Source organism: Phalacrocorax aristotelis, chromosome 10 (genome assembly GCF_949628215.1).
Source record: "Phalacrocorax aristotelis chromosome 10, bGulAri2.1, whole genome shotgun sequence".
NCBI classification, from domain to species: domain Eukaryota; kingdom Metazoa; phylum Chordata; class Aves; order Suliformes; family Phalacrocoracidae; genus Phalacrocorax; species Phalacrocorax aristotelis.
Window position 1 is genome coordinate 24,983,508 of NC_134285.1, and position 20,791 is coordinate 25,004,298.

The following is a 20,791-nucleotide window of genomic DNA, read 5'->3' on the forward strand; positions in this document are numbered from 1 at the left end:
AAAAATGCTGGTTCTACAGTAAAAAATTAAAGAATGCTTTAGTTCAAAAGTAGGAAGCAAGACTTACATTTATTTCTGTGGGTAGAGAACAGCGCACACACTTAAATTTTTAGAGTTTACCACAAGTTGAACAGTTGCATCAAACAATCAGCTGTGTTCTTTAAAGATGCTTTTTTTATTTCCAACATACAGAAAGGTACAGCTCCTACCAGAACCTACAAATACTGTAACTAAGTACATTTGTGATCAAGGAACAGGTTACAAAGCACTCTGCATTTTGCTTTGTGCTCTTGGAGGATGTTTGGGGTTTTTTGGCTGAGAAAAATCAAGACTTCAATATATAAAAATGAAGACAACTGCAAGGGAGAGAAAGTGCTTGCAAAAAAAAAAAAAGAAAATTAATGTCTGTTTAACTAACAGCTTGGAAGTGGATATCATTAAAAGACAATGCGTGTCACGATTCTAGTTTAGCCTTCCAAGAGATAAATAATCAGGTATAAGAATCATCACAAACGTGGGAAGAATATTAAAGCTAATAGCATGCAGGAATCTTTGACAAAGGCTTGTCAATTTTAGTCCTTAAGAGTCCAATAGCTCTGTTTCTTGCATCATTTGGCTCACAATTTAAATGTTTCAGATGTTAAAGGAGTGTGAGCTAGTGAAATGCATTTTGAAATAAGAGATTCCTCTGACCCTAGCATGGCTGGCCTCAGCTACTGCATCGGTACCCAGCAGCTTCACACCCGAGCTGAGTGGACAGTTGGGCTCACTGCTTCCTACCAGGAATTCTGAGGTGCAGTGTTACAGACTTAAGATGACTGGATTATGGCATTGTCGACATCTGTTAATGAAAACCAAATTGGGATTATAAATTCTTATTAAAAGTTGGGGTTTTTTCCTGTTACTGAAAGGGAATTGATACAACCAAATGGGCCAGCCATAGAGCTGAAGTTAAGAAGGTTGTGTCCAGAACTCTGCAAACACATCTGCACAGCCAAGGTGACAGCTGTCATGCCAAAATTCCCTCACAACATGGCAATCAGGGTTGCTCTTCCCCTGACAGCAAGCGCAGGAAGCTGAGAAACCACCAGGACATACCCTCAGTGCCTCCCTGCTTGACCCTGGTAAAGTGGTAAAGAAGCCTGCACTGCTGCTTTTGCACCTTCCTGGGCCAGAGCCTCCCTTGGTCCCTCCACAAGGCTAAGCTGTTCTGGCCCTGGCAGTTGAAAAAGCCCTTTTCAAACCTGAAAGACAGCAAAACATTCAGCCAAAATTACTCTGTTACTGCATTCCAGCTTTTGCCTGAGTCTGGTCTGACATCCACCTTCAACGCATGCTCGCTGGTGACATGCTCCATGTGTACCTTTCCCAGTCCTGGTGGGACAGAAACCATTAAATGGCAGGATGGGGCAAACCTGTACAACTTGCTAAGAATAAAGGTTTCCTATGGCCATATTCACAATTGTAAACAATGGCACAACGCTCCGTACCTACAGTGTAGCATCCTTTCTCTTGAGATCTCGTACCACATGTTAAACACGGCAACAGCTCTTTGAGGTAGGTATTGTGTTTTGCATATGGAGTATTTGAAACGGGGAAGCTTCAATTTACTGAGGAGCTATTTTTTTAAGTACACAGCAGCCAGTTACCTGAGCGCAGCCCGAGCTTGCGGACTTCACTGAAGAGCAGCTGCCAGGACACTGCTGGGGAGCCAGGAGGGCCCTGCTGCATCTCCAGCTCAGCACCGAGAGCCGGAGTCCATTTTTCAAGGTTCTGGCTTACAAGATTTGAGAGAGATGAGTGGCTCCCAGGGAGCCAGAACGCAACGTGCCTCCCAGTCTCAACTCACAAGAGGTTGCTGTGAAGAAAACAGCATGTTTTATTTTCTAAAGCACACCTATGTCCTTTTAGAGAGGGGAAAGAAAAAAAGTGTTTTAGAAGAATTCTGCTCCTCTTGTATCTGCAATTCGCAAAGTCAGGTTTAAAAAGCACAGCACAGCATCAGCCACAAAATCCAGGCTGTTGCCCCCTTCTCTCCTGTTATGTTTAAAATCAGGGGAAAAAGGGGGGAGGGGGAAATAATCCATATTGGACTATTCCAATTGGTAGCTAAGTAAATTGGTAGGTGGAGTAAGCCAGGCAATTTTGCTTAAAATTGACAAGGGAGAGATCACAAGCTGCTTCCCAAACAGATGCATGCAGCAATCTCTCGTGGGGCAGAAGAGCAGTAACCGCTGAGGAACGAGAGGAAGAGCCATGGTTGCGACATGCCTGGAGCCAGCAGGAGGGAATGCTCTGTCCGACCAGCCCTTCCTTCATCTCTTCCTGGCTAATTCAGAGACCTGCCTGAGGGTGCCAAGCTCCAGATGCCTCACTGACAAGAGTTAGACACCCAAAACTTTCACTGGTGGGAAGAGAACAACACACGACACATTTTAAAATAATAAAATAATAATAGTAATAATAATAATAATAAATTAAATCCAGTGCAATGCAAGAGATTAACCAGAGCAAACCCAGGGAAACACAGGGAACAGGATGTTACCACCATGGGATGTGACCAACCATGTAAGAATCAAGCCACAGGAAGCTGAAATCCTGAAAGAGCACAGGGAGGATGAGGCTGGGTTTGGTCTTGATGCTCTGGGATTCAGCCTGAAACTTTGTTTCTAGCATCAGAATTAATTATGGGTAAAGGATTTTACATTAGGGATAGACACATGCACTTTTCATTCCAGAACTTTTGATTTTCCAGGGCAAAAGGTAGTACTTTTCCCTCTCTATCAGACTCCAGTTATGCTGAAATGCCAGAGACCAAAGTTTCATTCATCTGGAAGAAATGGTAAAGTCCACAGAACAACTGGGAAAAGTTCTAATTTCAGATTACCCAGAGGCCTGCATAACTAAGTTACCTGTTCTGTGCTCACAGTGAGATGCAAGGTGGGAGAGTAATTTCCTCGACTCCAATCCTTTAAAACAAACAAACAAACCAACCCAAAACAAAAAACTGCACCCAAGCAACTTACATAAACACATCAAGCTCTTCATCTCCTGTTGTTCCAAATATCATGTCTCTTTTCTCCTTTGCCAATGTGCTTCAAAACCAGTAATTAAAAAAAGTAAGGTTAGGAGGAACTAGTTTACATGTTGTTCTTAGCTGCACAGATTCTATCAGCCTTAGTAAAAACCTTGGTGAGGGAAAGAAACTCCAAGTCTTTACTGAGAAACATGGCCATGGATACATGAATTGCTGTGCTGGAGAAAGAAACCACACTTCCACCACCACACCCATGCCCAGAACTGTTTGTGCCTCTCCCCAGCTAGGGACCTGGAAACTCATTTGTTTCAGACCCCATTCGCCATGTTATGTGACATAAGCCACTTGGCTGGGATAACCCAAACAACTGCAGGAGCAGCACCCTCACAACCCTTCTGTAGGCAGCAGATCTGTGCAGAGGTGACCTCCAGCGGGTGGGGATGTCGTCTTCGCACAGCACAGCTAGATCTGAAAGCAGATGTCCATCCACACTGCAAGTCCTTCGCGTCTGCTAGCTGCAAATACTGCCTAAGGGCAATTGAGTATCTGATGCTCATTCTCGCTTTGTTGCCATCTAGACAAGACTGCATATAACTTTGCTACCCAACCTGATTCATGGATCACCACCTTTGTTACACATCTACTCTCTGGAATATTCAGTGGAGATTATGGACAAAGATGGTATTTTTGGTGTGTCACAAAGATGCACTATTGTCTTGCAACTCCTGAACTCAATCCTTGCTTCTTAATCCTTAGAAACACCCCTCTAGAGTCCAAAAAAGTGTTGGACTCTAACCTTACCTTGCAGGAAAAGTTGACAAGCCCTTACTCCAAGTGCTATGTATGATAGAGCCCTTTATGCAAGAACATCCTGTGATCACAAAAGGTTGGAACTGAAGTAGGAAGATTTCTTGGGATCAGTTATTCTTTTCTATAGGAAAGTTTGTCCTCTTAAAAAAGGTGACTGAATTTAATAAATAGTCATTTTTGAAATTATAAATAAGTTAAAAATCAATTTAAAAGAAGCTAGTATTTGAATAAATACATTTCAGTAAGTGCTTAAATACATATATGCCCTTTTCTTTTTTTTTTTTAAGTTTTCTCTTCAAGTTAGCTCAAGTTTTAAAGAAGCAAGTTCTATAATACTGCCATAAAATTTTGTGCCTTCAGGAAATAAAGTATTGCTTTTCTTAGCCCTTTATAACTTGATTCAGTTCCCATCCGCTTTGATGAGACAGGTCAGATCTACTCATTATTGCTTGTAAACCTGAGGAAAAAAGGAAAAATAGTCTATCTTTAAGAAAGACAGTGCTTACCGGAGGCAGGCTCTCTGCCTGTACTTTCTGGAAAACCATTTTGGCTTGTGTCTCAGTGGGTTAAAAAAAAAATCCAACACACTTCCTAATAGCATCCTGTCAGATCGGAAGAGGTTTTAGGTTTGACCTGGAACTGATTTCTGAAACATCCTATCGGTAGTAAGGTATTTACAGTTTGCGTCAAGTCCCTGCACCTGAAATGTCTACTTTACTTTCTGATGTGTAACTGGCACCCTGGGCACCCAGAGAACTAGATTAGTTTTGCTACACATGAATAATCTAGTCCTACAGATCAAACAGATAAGGCAACACCAGTCTCCTCTACCACATGTAAGAAGTGGACAGATTGGAAAGAGCCCTTTAAAGTTGAGTAATACACGGATTCATGCAAACCGACGTTCATCCAAAACCACAATTTGTGAAAAAGACTGAGAAGTAGGTGTCCGATATAAAATGTCTAAATCTGCCATTTGAATTCTACATCTTTGTCTTTAAAATAGCTCCCACAAGCCTCTCTCCGTCCAAACTCCTGCTCCCTGTGGTCACATGAACAATTGCCTCAAGGCTCAGCCCCTGCAGGCTCTTTGGTTTGGTGCACGGAGCAGCTCCAGGGCAGCCAGGAAGCCCCCAGTGATTTTTCCTTGCTGGCCTAGACTTGGCCCTGCTATCTAGAAAGATGGGAGCTGTTCTGGGACTGGCTGGAAGACGTCGTGGCTCCACTCAGCTGGGAAAAGCCGCTGTTGCAAGATTCCAGGCTTGACATGGATCCTCTGGGATTGGACAAAACATATTTATTAGGAAGGCAGCTATTAATGGATAACTCCATATATCTGACAGGAGATTAACTTACACTCTATAACGCTTGCAAAAGTATTTTACTTTTTGTCCCATCATTTTTAACTTTGTCTCTAAGAATCTCAGGGTTCCTTTTTGTCACAATGAAAGATTAATTTATCAGAGAGATCTTTTTTCTTCGCTACCGACATTATACCTCATCTCTTGTGGTTTTTCTGGGAGTGGGATGCAGCTGGAGTCTCTGTGGAGCTGCATTCACAGCCCCTGACCAGAAAGGAAAAGGAAAGAGCACTCCAAATGCAGCACAGCTCAGTGAACTTAGCTGCCACCGCTAACCTGAGAGCTCCAGCCTGCTAAGCAGAAGTCCCAGCTTCAGTGTGTCCAGCCACAGTCTTCAGTTTCTTCTGCCAAAACAGACAGGGGTTCACCATAGCTGTGACTGCCTACTGTTCCTGACACATTTTATGCAGGTAGAGCAACAAGGAACACATTTGAATGGTTGGAGTGAGGAATTTGCTGCTGCTTCAACACAACAGGATCTGGCCAGGTCACATTATCAAGGTTACCACCTACCCATCTGCAAGTCTGGTCTACCTAACACTTCCTCCAGCTCCCAGGGAAAGGTCAAGTACTTGCAAAGAATTCAAATTACTGGGTGATTTGAAAAGTACTTTTTGCATTGAAGGAGGCTAGACAAATCCTTTCAAGGTTGGTGTATTCACCTATTCAAAAAGCACTCTCCGAGTCACGACTGACGTCCTTCTTAAGTGCCAAACAAAATATGTATGAAATAACCCAGCTGGTATTTTTTAATTTACTCCAAAAGTAACTTCTCAAAGTGTTCCCAACTAAGATCAACAAACTCCTCAGCTGAAAACCTCCCCCACTTCAGGTGGCTGCAAGCAAGAACTGAAGTACAAATTCCACTGGTGGACATACAGCCAAGGGGTCCCTTATTGCCTACAGCAATAAAGGACATTCTTTGCACAAGATACCACCAAGATTGTGTCCATCTTACTTATCAGCAAAAAACACACTCTGCAGAGGTCATTGGTATCTGGACTTTTAGCCTGCAAGGAGTCCTTATTTGGCTTCTCTGCTGCAAGTCGTATAGCAACCCCCTGCCCCAGTAAATCTCCTACCTGAAGTCCTTGGATGCAAGCACCTCATAGTAGTATATAAGCTTGCACTTGTGACTGGAAACTTGCAGAGAGGCAAGAACATCATCCACACGAGGGAGGCTAGTGCCAGAACAGGGTAGAGGGCCATGCATTTTCCACTGGAGGATGTAAAAGCCAGGCCAGCGAGTCACATGAGATCCCTGGAGAAGAAAGAGTGCCATTAAGTGACTACCAGGCATCTTAAGAAGTAGATGAGTGACTTGGAAAAGTCAAAAGAAACTACTGAGCTGACTACTTTGGGGAGCACATATCATTCACTTATTTTACATGCCTGACCCCCATGCCCCTATACTACTATTGAAAATGGTTGTTTTCAATTAGCTTATCATCATGGATTGTGGAATCTCTTTCCAATGGCTCAGTCTAAATTAGGACCGCAATAGCAGCCACTTTCACAGGGAATCCAGCAAATGACCACCACAGCAACTATTTCCAAGCAATACGTGATTTCCCACGCCATTAGTTCCTTCCCCTCCCCACCACCAGGCCATTTTGGAGTTTTCTAGGACTGCAGGATCCATGCCAGGACCCAAACACATCTGACCTGGATGCTCTCTCCTTCCCGGCAAACCAGTGGAGATTCCATACGGCTGTAATCCACCCCAAGGACCCACGTCTTATCTATTAGCTGCATATTGTCCCCAGCTGCAGAGGTACTTGGTAACATGGCTTCTTTATGACTTGTTTCAGGAGCTCGTTTGGAGTGAAAGAGGCTGAACACGACATCTCCCTTCAGGATGTCAAAGTCCCAGGTGATGACAGATTCCCCTTCCAAAATCTCCACTACTATCTGAGAAGGGAACAAAACAAGCACATCATAAAGAGTCATGTCTTCAGATGGCAGCCAGCATCTTCCTCCCCACTCTGCGGACATGGTTTTCTCTATAATCCTTCAGTTAAGCTATTGGTCTTGATTCCTAAGGAGGATATAGGCTGATTTCCATTGCCACTCTTCCGCCCCAATAGGTCTGCTAAAGCATTTTTACTCCATCTCTCCCCTGTATCAAAGTTGCTTGTAAAAAATTTGCTAGTTCTAGGAAAACCTCAGTGGAACTGAAGCAAAGCATCCAGAGCACAAAGAACACCTTCCAAGTGGCTATGAACTCCAAAACACACGACTGCTTTTTCAGGAGGCTAAGCAGGCCATACCAGAGCCACATATCATCAGTGAAGCTTGTAGACTGTTTTGACATTCAGGTGCTCCCTTTTTGGGCATTCACTTTTCTGATGACCCCTGTCAGGACATTCCCAGTACCTTCCTTCTTATATCACCACCATTACTGTCCTAGCTATGGCACTGAGAATGGAAGCTCTACTTTCAGAAGGGAAACTGAGGGAGCTTTATTTCCCCAAGAAGGAGGTCCAGAAGATCAGCCCATAGCAGAGACAAGAGACACTGCTTCTCAAATTGCAGTTCTTTATTTCCACACTTTTAGCTAGCGTTAGCCCTCTGAAGAAAAGCACGCTGCTGCTGAACCATCTCATGCTCACACTTAAGGAGCCCTTTGTTGTTGTAGTCAGCCTTAGGAAAAGGCTGATCACTGACACCAGTTCAGCTCCTTTTTCAGCCTTATGAAGTTCTGGTTTGTACCTCATGTGGAGCTCCTCTGAGGACACTTGCAGAATGATAGATAGTTTCTGTCCATAATCGGATGTGATCCGAGTTCTCTGGCTCTTCTTCTGTTTGATAAAGTGACTTGGGAACAAGTCCACCTTCTGGGACAGTACACTGGAAGAGTCAAACAAACAAATATGAGGGTTCATACACAGCCAGTGGTAAAGTATCAAGTCATCCGTAGCATGAACACTTGCCAGCTGTCAGACACAGAGGGCCACCATCAGCTGGCACAAGACTTCATAGTGGGACTAAGTTTACTCAAACTATGATGATTTATCTAAGCTCCATTTAGAGAGCTGACCTCTACCCCACCTCTCCAGGGCAGCATCACCACTTCGGGGTGAAGTGTCCTGTGCACAAATTAACTGCACCTTGCTCACAGCAGTGGTATCCCAGCCAGAACAGAGGTTTAACCATCTTTCTCAGAAGGGAGTGGAAGGCCAGGGTGTTGAGGAGTGAATTGAAAGAGCTCGCACACTGTAGATTCCACCTGCACAACAGGAAGGAAAACTCACCATGCAGTCTCCTCCCAGGAAGTCTGGGATCACATCTTTGTCCACGTAGTCTACCAGCCCTCCTGGACCCTGGTAGTTATTCCCACTGTAAACGAGGAACTTCTGCCTTGTGTTCTCGTTGATAAAGGGACTAACCTGAAATAGAAAGTGAACATAAGACATCAGTGTCACTGAGTGAAGTTAAAACCAGTGTTTATACCATCTTATATGGATGTTTTAGGCTCTAGACTGGAAGGCCTCAGCAGCAGGAATGCAGACCAGCAGTAGTGCAGAGCTTTGCAACTCTAAAGCACTACCCCAAAGAAAAGGGCAACAAAAGGAAAATTTGCTATATCATCTTTCAACATTTTCTACTTCACGTAAAAGAAGTTTGCAGTCACTGCAAACCATGCTAAAACCATGACAACCACATATAAGCCTCTCATGAAATTTAACAAGCATGTTCTTATATCGCCAGAGCAGTCAGCAGGCACCAGGTGGAGCCATATTTATTACTCTACTCTTCAGTGTCCTCCAGCATGAGATTAAAAAAAATATTTGTCTTTTCCCATCGATATGGAAACCTGCCAAGTCTGGGCTACCACTGCTGCATGAGGATTTGCAGTTTAGGTCCGTCATCCCGACCTGCTCTGGTGAACAACAGCCACTAGAATTAAATGAGCTATAGGCATGCTATTATGCCTTGCTCTACAGCAATGCTTCAGGAGGTCACCCACCAGTTACCTGGAAGCTTTGCCCTCCCTAACTCTTCAAATAAGCAGAACTTACACTGACTGGATGATGTAGCTATTTGTACATGCACAAGCGCTTATGATCCTGCAGTCCAGATTTCACCCACCAGAGTCCAGAGCACGGGAAAAACCCTGGGCGCTCGCACTATCAGTAGTCTGCCTAGAGTTTCAGGGTAGTTGTCCTCTACAACCTCAATTATCCGAAGCAGGGCCTTAACTCCAGGTCGCCAGAGATGCCGCATATTTAGCCCTTCCAAATCCACCAGACATGTCCAGGATCTAAAATAAACATGCAGAAAAATACCTTTCAGAACTTCATCACACAGTGGCTGCTCAGTTTACGAACCACAGAATATTTCAGTAACACCACAGCCTGTACAGGATCTAGTGAAGCCAACAAGGGAGACAACCAGTTCCAATAAAAAGTAGATCTCCACTCAGGCAGCAGACAACCTGAATCCAGTTGAGCTTTCAGGTAAAACAGACACCCAAACCTGAAGGCAAAAACGTGTGCTGTCAGCATGGAAGAGGCTGAAAGTATGCAGGCCTATTGCTAAAAATAATTCAAAAGTGCATTTTAAATGAGAGTGCAATCTGGCAGACAGTTTCCTGGATTAAAAAAAAAAAGATAATTTCAAGGATCTTGAAGTCACCAAGATAGCAAGATTAAATTCATCTGAAACAGGACATAAAAAGATGTAAGAACAGACCAATAGTTGCTTTCATATGAAGCTGTAGCATATAGTGGCATTTAAGTCCACTACATATGGTACCCCAAGCCCAGGCACAGCGCGTAACAGAGACACACTGCTGTCTGCAGTTTAACCCTAAGGACATAATCTAAAACCTTCACAGAAGTATTCTTCTCACCATGTCAGTTCAAACTCTGCAAGGATACAAGAAAACTATATATACTAACGTGATAGGGCGGCCAAAGATGTTGGTATTTTCCTCACACCTCTTTTGTCCTTCCTCGTTAATTGACAGAACCTGAAATCAAGTGCAGTACAGACTAGGATTAGCCTGAGTAAGACTGAGAAACCAGGATAGCCCAGAGATCTTATTTCAAAAGATACAGAACCCAGAAGTATACCAGTTTGAGAACCTGCAGTGTGCAAAACAGAATAAGAAAAAAGCTTCTCTACTGAAAAGTTGTGCTGACCATACAAGGGACAGATACTGAAAATCTAAGATGTAATATGAGAGTCTCAAGATCAAATGTTATTAGCTGAGCTGCACGAAAAAGCCACAGAAAGATTACAGCTAAACCACAAGTTATCAGAAAATGTCTTTCTGGCCCATTCATACTGTTACAAAAGCTTTGCTTCTGTCTCTGCAGGAAGACAGAGAAGCTGTGCTGTGCCAAAGTCACTAAGCCAAATTTGAGTTGCCAGCCATGAAATACAGGAATTATTTGTGTCAGGCAGGTAGATTCCTGCTGCCCTATAACAGGACTTCTAAAGACCCCAAGGGAAATAGAGGTCCTCAGGTAAGAATGAAAATACAACTTACATGTCGCAGCAGTGATTCCTCTCCCAGAGCTTTCACCAAACCTTTTGTGTCCATCTGGCCAAGACGAAGGATGTAGAGTGGTCGTCCATCTTCAAAACAAACATAAGGGTTTAAAGAGGGAAGTAGTCTAGTCTCCCAGGCTATCACTATTACCTTTTATAAAAGCCGCATTAAATATTTGAAAAGGATAGAAGTCGTATCCTCAGGCAACCTTATCAAAGAGATGCCTCTCTGGTCTGCCTGGTCTCTGCAGAGCAAACAACAAAATTACAGCAAAACAGAGCAGCTACTTACAGGTGTTGAACAGCTTTGTTAATGTTTAATGTGTCGATACAACTTTCTCCAAAAATCCCAGGTTACTTATGAGGTCCTATAATGCAAACTATGCTGTTGTATCAATATAAGAAACAGCTTCTAACCTTTGTCTTGATAATGCCATCCTCCAGTGTAGTATTCATCTAAGAGGGCTGGGGGCCTCCATGACTGTAGGATGTAATCCACCTGGTACTGCTTTCGCCAAGACAGAGACTGACAGAGCATTTCTCGAGCTTTGTCAATGTTGAAGTCACGAGCCCGCAGAAATCGAAGGATATGTTCATCTTTGGGGATCTGAGATAAGAGAAAGTCCAAGGATGAGGACTAGTACATTACCTATACCTGTTCCATAAAGCCTGCAGAGAAGCCTGCAGAGCATGCACCAGTTTTTCATCTCTTAAACCTACAGTAACAAATATTAAACCTACTTTCCTTTTCCCTCCCTCCTTAACTAATCCAGCTGAATTCAGCAGATGGTGCTAGCAGCACAAAAGAAGTGACCAATTCGTGCCCCTTGGAGACATAAATATCAAGCCTGTATCTGAGTATTGCACATGCCTTTCACTGATCCAATTGCCAGAAGCCCCAGCAAACTCTGGACTGGCTATAGTTTCCCTCAGCTTGCTATCCACAAGGCCAAACAAAATACTGAGTGAAAGTAAGAGAGCTGCAAGCTTACATTCCTGTAGTGCAAATTACTGAAGGATGGAAAGCATCCACAGGTGACACATTAACCAATTTAAGCATGCACTGTTTGGAGGGGGATCATGGCTGTCCAGTCTTTGAATGATTACCCACTAGCACCGATTTCAGCTCTTGCACAGGCCCTTCTGCTTTGCTGTTGACCACGCTTCCCTGGTGTTGTTTGAATAGGAAAGGTTTAGTTCTTCCACAGGCTTCCCTTCTCTGTCACATCATACTAGCTCTTGCCAAAACACATTAACCAAAAGTATAATATACCCTCAATCACTCATTCCAGCACTTTCTATCAGTAATTCTCTCACCACAGGCAAAAAAGCCTTCCCAACCAAGTCTGTAGAATGGTTTATTCCAACCTCCTTCCAAATCTCTGATGTTCCCTATAGCTGAAAGTCAAAGAAAAATTGCCAATAATACTAGACAGCAGGATTCAACAATAACAGAAGTGCCCTATTTGGCTGCAAGTCTGCCAGTTGCCAAAACAACTGTATATGCTACTAATTTATCAGTCCCTTCACCCCAACTCCCCCAAAAGTGTTGGAACTCATTTGCTACATTAAGTTTCCATTAAAAATTCAAGCTCTGTTGAGCAGGGATAGTCTCCTCCAGAGTATCTCTGCTTGCATTGTGCTAAGCACAGTAATCTGAGCCCTGCTGTATGACAAAAAAAAGTACGTGTTCAGAAGTCAAAGTTCTTTTGTTTGTTCACTGACATGCTCATAAAAATAGAAAGCAGGGGAGAAAGCAAAGCTGCCATCAGTGTCAGGCTGGGAGCAATCTCAGTTTCACAAGCTGGTAAGAAGCTGCAAGAGATATTAAGAATTGATTCCACATAAAGAGTTCAGGCAGCCTAAAGCCAAGCCTAGAAGCACCTGAAGAGGAGATGGGAGATTAAAGCTGTTCAGCATATTTTAATACTTTGCAAATACTGTGTTTGTATGTCACAGAAAGGAAAAGGGCACCCTTCCAAAAAAGGACCTCAGATATATTTAGAAGAATGCCAAGGAAGTTTTCTGCATTGTAGCAAGATTAAAGACACCGGGACTTTCATCAGATGATTTACATTTGCATTTTTGCTGCTTAGAGGAAGCTGTTGCTCACAAGACAGACAAAAATCACAAACATCTACAACAGCCCCTGGATCTCCTGTAAGCTGCAGGAGAGGGGATGGCTGTTTGGAGGTGTTGTTACTGCCAATGTTTTAAACCTATACCTGTAGCTGTATATACATAGCTATACTGTAGCTATGTACAGTAAGAGACAAGTTCAGCACTTCTGACTGGACCACAGGCAGGGAGCTCTAAGGGGACTTACTCCACTCTGAGGGGAATTAGCCTCTTCATTGTCTTTGTCCAACCAAAGCAGTAACCGCCATATGCAAGAAAATGCAGTTTTAATTTCAGCCTGTTATTAGTGAAACTACATATACTGTTCTACATGGTGCAAAGCCATTAATTACTAGCTTTAAGTATCTGCAATTTTAACACCACTTGAAGTTTTTTTAAAAGTAATTATAAGTCTGATTAGAAAGAATAATGTCTGTTTTGGAAGGAACAGGGAACGGATGGTGAAATAGGATGAAGGGGACAAAAATAAGAAGGGACGGTTTCCAAGAATCAGGAGATCTACACATTTTTTTGATAGAGGAATAAGAACATCCCTGCTCCGAATTAGAATGGATTGTCACAGCCAGGTAACAGCCTCTCCAGAGAAAACCCATGTCATGTAGGACAAATTCCTGATTTTGTACTATTCTGACCAGCAAGAGAATCAAAGAGGTGAGTAGTAAGGGGATTTAGGATTACTTTTCAATAGGCAGCACCATCCTTCCTACTTGTTCAAGACCAAGTAGGAAATGGAGCTCACAAAGCCTACACATGGAGTGCGAGGCAGCTCCCAGCTGTTACTAAGAGCACTCAGTAATCAGCCCTACCTTGCCAAGGTACCTAACACAGCAAGCGGCTGCCAGGAAGCACAAGGGCTTGCACACACTCACAGAGCTCCAAGCACCCAACAGGCAGTTGTGTCACTTTTTCTCATGTACTGTCACTTTCACCTTCTCCAGCTTCCATTCCCCAGTCTCTGACTAGGAGGGGGGAAAAAAACCAACCCACAGAACAAAACAGCCGAATGTTTAGAATGTGCTGCTTCTACCTGAAACTGAGACCCTTACAGGTCACACATGGATAAAGTCTCACTGTCTTCCTCTCATTTAGGGCTCATTTTCAGCTGGATACCCAATAGCTGAGATATCTCCTCCCATATATGAGTCCATGCTGTTTTACTGGACAGATCACTGTACACTTGAAAAGCTTCATGTCCTATATTTCAGAGCATAACTATACCTGGGAATTCATCCCCACCCACTTTGTTCTGTGTCTGCTTATTGTCAAGCCCCTTTTATCTGACAGGGCATTGAATTGGGGAAGACATGGATCACAAGCAATATTTAGTAGAGCAAGTTTTATGAGTTTATCTGTTATTATTGGCTGGTAACCATTCCCACAGTCCACCACACATACTCACAGTCACCTGGTTAGTTGGGAGGCCAGCCCCAGCTGTTTACTCACAGACAGAGCATCATTGTGGCATGACAGCTGCTCACAAGTAGGTGTTCAGAAAGTCCTTTCAAGGAGTCCTTTGTTCCACCAGGTGTATATATATTCTTTGAGTCTCTACCTGCATCTAGGAGCCACCACACTCTTGGACACAGTCCAGGTTATACAACCTGTTGATGCTACTGTATACCAGGGGCCTTGGACAGATTTGGCAGTTGTTTGGTGTTCTGAATTCATCAGCTCTTGCAGATTCAACAGTGGTGTTAGTCTCTGGAGCTTATCAGTGGCTGTGAGACTTTCACACACTACCTTGACACATACTGTTCTTCTCTTCAGCCCACAGTTTTCTGGCAACTGTTTCTCCATCCACATTCATAGGTACCAACAAAACCCAGGTGCACACTCACACAGAAGGAGACTTCTTCACAAGTTCAGTAACAACAGAACTATAGCACTAAATCTTTGTTATGTTTTATTTCTGCATTTTATTTCTAATGGGTTTCGCATTAGTGTTTAAGAAAAATCAGGGTTTTAAAAATCATGTTTAAACTCCTAATATTCAGACAAGACATGCTTTCTCAGCTCTGAGAAAGATACAGCAAGACATGCAGAAAGTACTGGCAAAGCTCCTTGCAAACAGTACCCTCTTTTGGAAAGGCCAGTTAAAATGAAAAAAAAAAAAAAAAAGAAAATCTTCCAAAGCTCATGAATGCAGAGCACCTCCTAACCCATTCTGTATGACTGACTGACCAGTTAGCTTCTCAGCCAAGAAGCTATTCCTATTGAAACCTTATCTAGCTGTACTCTGTTTCCAAGGGAAATCACTTGCTCCAACCACCTTTCTCCTGTTTTCCTCTCCTAAGCACTCTGTCTACCCAGCCTACCCAATTACTTTGCTGCTATCCTTGGTCCATCCTTCCTTCCCACCTGATCTCTCTCCATCAGGAAATCTGGAGTTAGATCCCTCTAGAGGCATTCAAGCTGCCCTTGGTCTTATTTTCCTAGCCACATACCCTCATGGCCTGATATAGAGACTCCCATTCAACCAGGAGGAGCCCAAGCAGCTGCTGAACACTACACCAAACCAGAGACACATCTAGCCCACAGTACCCATGTTGCTTTTCAAGGAAAAATGTTTCCCCCTACACTAGCTGGCCAGCTCCAGCTGTACTTGCCCCAATTTAGTGCCCTCAGCTCCTCTATTTTGGAAGCTTACACAATGCATCTCACACCATAAGGTGAGACTGTCTCTGCTTCCTAAATCTTGTGTGATTTTGAAATAGCACATTTTGATAAAGGATATTAAAACAAGAACAGAATTAATTCTCCTCAAAAGATTTCAGCCCTTGGCTGTACAAGCTTCAACCTGCCTGATGTAATGCACACAGCACACTGTTGACATGCATCAGCCAAGAGCTTGGTGCTACCAACTGCCTCTCTGCTGAGCAGCATCTGCCCAGAGATAGGGGATGCACCACCAGTGCAGCTAACCATTTCTCCCACCCCACCCTGCGGGTCTTGGGAAACACAAGCCATCCAGACAGGCCAGTCTGGGCCACCAAACCCCAGCCAATGCCTACTCTAAGCACACAGCAAACTATGCTCAGACACCACAGAGTAGCCTTTCAGTTCTGACGGGACTGAACCGGGCCATGCAGGTGCAGCCTGTGATACCCCTGGATCCTACCACAAGTACACACAGACCATTCTCCACCCCTGGCCTTTTAACTAACCTTGCCAAAACAGTTGAGTCTCAACACACGAAGTGTCCATGACCCTGAGTTTTATTTTAGGGTTGAAGGCACACAAGCTATGAGAACAACTGCGTTCAGGCTTGCAAAAGGATGCTTTCTGCCTCACCTACCCACCTTGCCTTTGTGTGTTCCTTGAAGCCACTGGCGAAGGCGGATCAAGCAACTCTCTTGCATTGGAGTCAGCTGGCCCAAATATCGCTCAATGTAATCAGCATCCAGTTTGTCAGCTGTGGGGAAAAAAAAAAAAAAGAACAATTCGGAGGAGACTTGGCAGAGCCAGAAGGGAGATAAGCAGTTATTTCTACATATAAGGTTACTTATGATTTACAGTGGGAGAGCGCAGAAGCCCTCATTTTAGTTGCCTGAAGGAAGAAAGTGAGTGATATTCTCGCGGTGGTTAGGGCATGAGGACACAGACAGTATGGAAGGTATCAAAGCTAGATCACTCTGCCTGCCTCTTAGAACACTAATATTTCATTCAACCCTGAAGTGCTCCAGCAGGAGCTTTTTTTTAAAAAAAAAAAACAACAAAAAACAAAACCAAACAACAACTGCCCCACCAAACAAAAAAACCAACAGGAGCTCTGGCACTCATCTCATTAACCACTCCAAGACCAGGCACTTAAATCCCCATGTGTCCTAAAGATCTCATGCACAATTCCAATGACAAGAAGCTAAAAAGCAGACAGCTGAAAACTGAAATGTTATTCTGCTTACGGACACCAGAGGGAAAGGGAGAATAACACTACCATTTCTGACAGCAAGGGAGGTTTTTGGCATGAGAAGTCCTGTACATACCAGTAGCTCAAGGTCCCTCCGGATCAGAGACAAAGGACAAGGGGTTTGCATCTGCCAGCATTCAGAGATAGAAGCAGATGTGCTATCTGAGGCTTGTTCGTGCAGATGCCAGCAAGGAGAACGTGGTACCCAAAGGGGAGCAGCACAGGCCAGTAGCTGTGCTGGAAGCATGCAGGCACAGGAGGAGGAGGACCTCTGACCTAGCTCTTCATCAGGCAGGATTTTATTTTTCAGCAGATACCATTAATTACAGAATAAGGCCTGGACACCCATAGGATATGCTGTCGCTGACTGATAATACAGAAATTTTATTTGACAAGTGCTACGCCCCCACCGAATCTACAGAGCTAGCAAGATGGGGAGCACTCGCAGGGAAGCTAATTGCTTCCTAAACATGAATATAAGCAGAAAAGTAAGAGCTACTGTCTTCTTCTGCTAGATCTGCCACTCTTAGACTAACTTTAATCTCAAAGCACATGACTGCTTCTTACAGTCAGCTCCTCTGTGGATTTCAATCCTTTTTCCACATGGATTCTAACACAGAGAAGCTACCAGGTCTGTTGAGACAAGAACCATTGATAGTTCCAAATTCCAACCAAGCTTTTTCCCTAGTTACACTGAGCAAAACAAGTGCTGTCTTTCCTAAGGAATAACAACTCCTATTTCTAATACCACAGCTCTAAGTTAAAAGACCCCTCCTATTTCTTTTTGTCAGAGAAAATTTTTATTTTTTCTAGAAGATATCTTTCTGTATGTTGATCTGATGATAAACGTCCAATTCAGGCATTTTGTGTGAGAAATGCATTAGGCAACATTCTGCAAGTTTGTCTTGGCTTGATATAGGGGCAAAACCCACCCAAACCAATCCTCAAGAACACTAGTTTTGAGACAGCCAAAATATTTCATTATAATTCAATTATAACATACTCAGGATACCTTTAAATTTCTCCAATTTAAGGTACAGAATAACTTACAGGTCAGATCAAAACCAAGTTTTTTCTAAGCTCAAACAAAAACATACTGCCTGCAGTTTCTCTTGGCTTTTTATCTTTGGGGAAAAATTTTCTACTGTTTTATTTTCTTTCTTCAAGAAAAGCACACTTTCCCTCCTCTCCACCCACAATCCAGAAGAAAAACCTCACGACAAAAAAATAAAAATAAACTCATTAGTGCTACTCAAGGCATTTAGATTGCCAGCAGCTGCTACTGCCTGGACAGCGCATACCGTCAGGGCTGACAGCCTCTGCCGGAGGGCAGGAGCTGCCAGTTTGCTCTTTGGTAGTTCCATAAGCCCCAGATTCAAGTGGTACGTCATCAGCATCGTATCCAACAGCTGGTGTTTGCTCATCCTTCTGCCCGCACACTGGGGGAGGTGTCCAGCGGGGGATGAATGTGATCCCTTGGGAGATCAACTCCTTCAGATAGTGTTCAATCACTTCCTTGCCCTGAAGGGGAAAACTCTCATTAGGAAAAACCAATCCCATCTCTCCAAAGCCAGCAAGGTGCAGAAAAGTTTTCCTCAGGACAGATGACAAATGCTGTTAGAGATAAACAGAAGGGAAATAGTTGTCTCCTCCTGTCTGGATGACTCTGCTGGAAAAATTTCAGTATGAAAGCAGCATACAAATTGTGAATTATTGTGCTGGCCAGGCATATTCCAATGCTTTGGATGCAGCTACCTTTGTTAACACTTTTATCCCATTCTCCTGCTCCCAAACCATCAGTTAGCTGCCCTGTTCCTCTGCAGCCCAGGGGAAAAGGCCACCGAAAGAAAGCGCCACTGCCCAAGCTACTGGAGAGACCGGGTGCTGATTTTTACCCAGCCTTTTTTCTTCCTGCATGAGAACAGTGTCCTCAGTGTCCAAGGAGCCTGGCACCCACAGCATCCACTGCAGTCCTCCTCTGGTACAGCCTGCTCCCTCCCCTTCACAGACACATTCCAGCGAGCAGATTGTTTTTGCTCATTGCACACTGGCTTTTTCTTCGTTTGCCCTACTGAGGGATTTCAGAGATATATGAGAGTGTGTAAAACTACACTGAGTCAATTTTACAGAAAAGAAAAGAGGCACACCAAGAGCAGCTGTTTGATTTTGGTTTTATGGCACAAAAGGAAGCCTATCTTACCCGCTTGATGTTTGAAGTGTACTGCTTCATGGCAATTTTTTCCACTGTGCTTTCAAAGCCAAAAAATGACTTGATGTCCAGAGATGCAGACTGTTCAAAGCAAGTCCACTCTTCGTTCTCAGGGTGAACCTAAGCCCAAAGACGCACATACGGTTGGATGGTAGCAGATAATTCACATTATGGCAGGCCCCTTGCCCCTGGTACTAAACTAGCTATTTAACCTCCAGAGCTACAGAGTGAGGGGGCAGAAGAGGCTTCCTATAAAGCACCGACAGACCCGTGTTTAACCGTCAGTTTAATTCTCCCAAAGTAATAGAAGCACATAATGAACTGGACATATGGATGTTTGTGGTTAGCCCAGCTTTTTTTCACATGCACTAGGAAATAAAGATTAAAACCATCTCTGCCCCAGCAGACCTGAACAGTGATATTCATAGGAGAAGTTGCGCTAAAATAGAAGTGAGACTGCCCACTTGAAACCATCATGTCAAGATCTCCCTACAGAAAGACAGGTATAGCCTCTCAGAACACAAAATTAAAAACCGCCACATCTGCAAAGGAAGAAAAATGCAAAACAGGTTTTTCTTATTTTGGATAGGAAACTCAGCCACTAATGCCAGTCTCGCCGCCCAAATCACAGGAGACGTGGCAGAGCAGGGAGCTTTCCCACCGTCAGTTCAATATCCACCTTTCCTTTCTAGCCATTTCCCCTCAGTTACTCTATATATGGTTAAAACCTACGTAATCTTTTCCTCTTTTAAACTTAACCCTTTTCTGAGAGGGCTCTGCCTTTTCTCTGTAGGTGCTTCTGTTCACATACTGAACTGAAAGAAAAAAATTCCAACCCACACACAAAGATAAGAGCTCTATAAAGGACACAAATTCCCCCAGGAGAGATATTAAGTAACTGCAAGAGCAGGATCATATTTCTCCAAGTTGCTTCCAATAACACTACAGAAAAGGAAATATGAGAATAAACCCATTCCCAGCACACTCTTGCAGGGAAAAGGGAACTGGTTAAAATAGAGCAGGGAACCATCTTGAGGAAACAGACAGCTAGCTCCCACCCTGTTCCAGGAAAAGCGCTCCCCTCAAGGTCCAGCTGTTGACATTTCCTTCCAAAGGACACGAGCCAGAGGCAATACAGCCAAAATCAGCAAGTGCATCAACGTCTGAGCGATTCTAGGGTTGACCTGGGAGCATTTCAGAGCTGTGAGTGCCTTTCACAATGATGGAATTTTGATTTACTGTAGTTTTTAGGAAGCCCCGCATAGCCATTAAGTGATCTCTGGCTCAGGAAACCCCCTCACCATCCAAAATGTTAATAGCTTCTCAACTATGTCTTGCTTGAAATTGAAGCTACTTACAGTTTGCTTACTCCCACAAAGCTGAGTTGTTGTTACTTACCTGCCAAGGGGGGAGGAAAGTAATTTTATCTGAACTTTTGTTTAGGGAACAATGTAGTATCTGACTTCTTCCAGAAACAGATGAAGCTATTTAATTGTGACTGAGCCCTAATAGCACAATTACAATAAAATGGCACACTGTTGCTGAAGACACAGCCACAAAATGAGACATCCCAGGCCACAAATAAGGCTCAAGACCTTTCCCCAAATATTTAGAGCAGAAAGATCATGACTTGATGCTAAAACTTTGACTTATTTGTGGGCAAAATTAATTTCTACTAGATACTAATAGATATTAATTTATAATAGATATAGTAGATATTAAGGGTTTCCTTCTAAATACCCAGATCTAAATACAGGCCCAAGCTCTAGATGCTTTTATTAACTTGAATTTCAACCCAAAAGAAACTCAGGGAGCATCATCAGTTCTGG

The 20,791-nt window shown here is 43.4% G+C and overlaps 1 protein-coding gene across 4 annotated transcripts in view; it reads right to left on the reverse strand.

Annotated features, from left to right (window-relative positions):
- Window positions 1-4,211: 4,211 nt before the first annotated feature.
- The window catches only part of SEC14L5 (SEC14 like lipid binding 5), a 41,669-nt gene continuing 25,089 nt past the window's right edge, over window positions 4,212-20,791 (reverse strand). For 3 of the 4 annotated variants that reach the window (XM_075105923.1, XM_075105922.1, XM_075105925.1), the window contains 12 exons: window positions 18,954-19,082; window positions 18,055-18,274; window positions 16,146-16,258; window positions 11,125-11,314; window positions 10,706-10,794; window positions 10,113-10,183; window positions 9,301-9,472; window positions 8,463-8,597; window positions 7,921-8,058; window positions 6,874-7,119; window positions 6,291-6,469; window positions 4,212-5,123 (listed from right to left, as the gene is read on the reverse strand). In XM_075105923.1, coding sequence (XP_074962024.1) covers window positions 5,018-5,123; window positions 6,291-6,469; window positions 6,874-7,119; window positions 7,921-8,058; window positions 8,463-8,597; window positions 9,301-9,472; window positions 10,113-10,183; window positions 10,706-10,794; window positions 11,125-11,314; window positions 16,146-16,258; window positions 18,055-18,274; window positions 18,954-19,082 — 1,788 coding nt within the window. In that variant the 3' untranslated portion in view covers window positions 4,212-5,017. The other variant, XM_075105926.1, reaches the window with a different exon arrangement.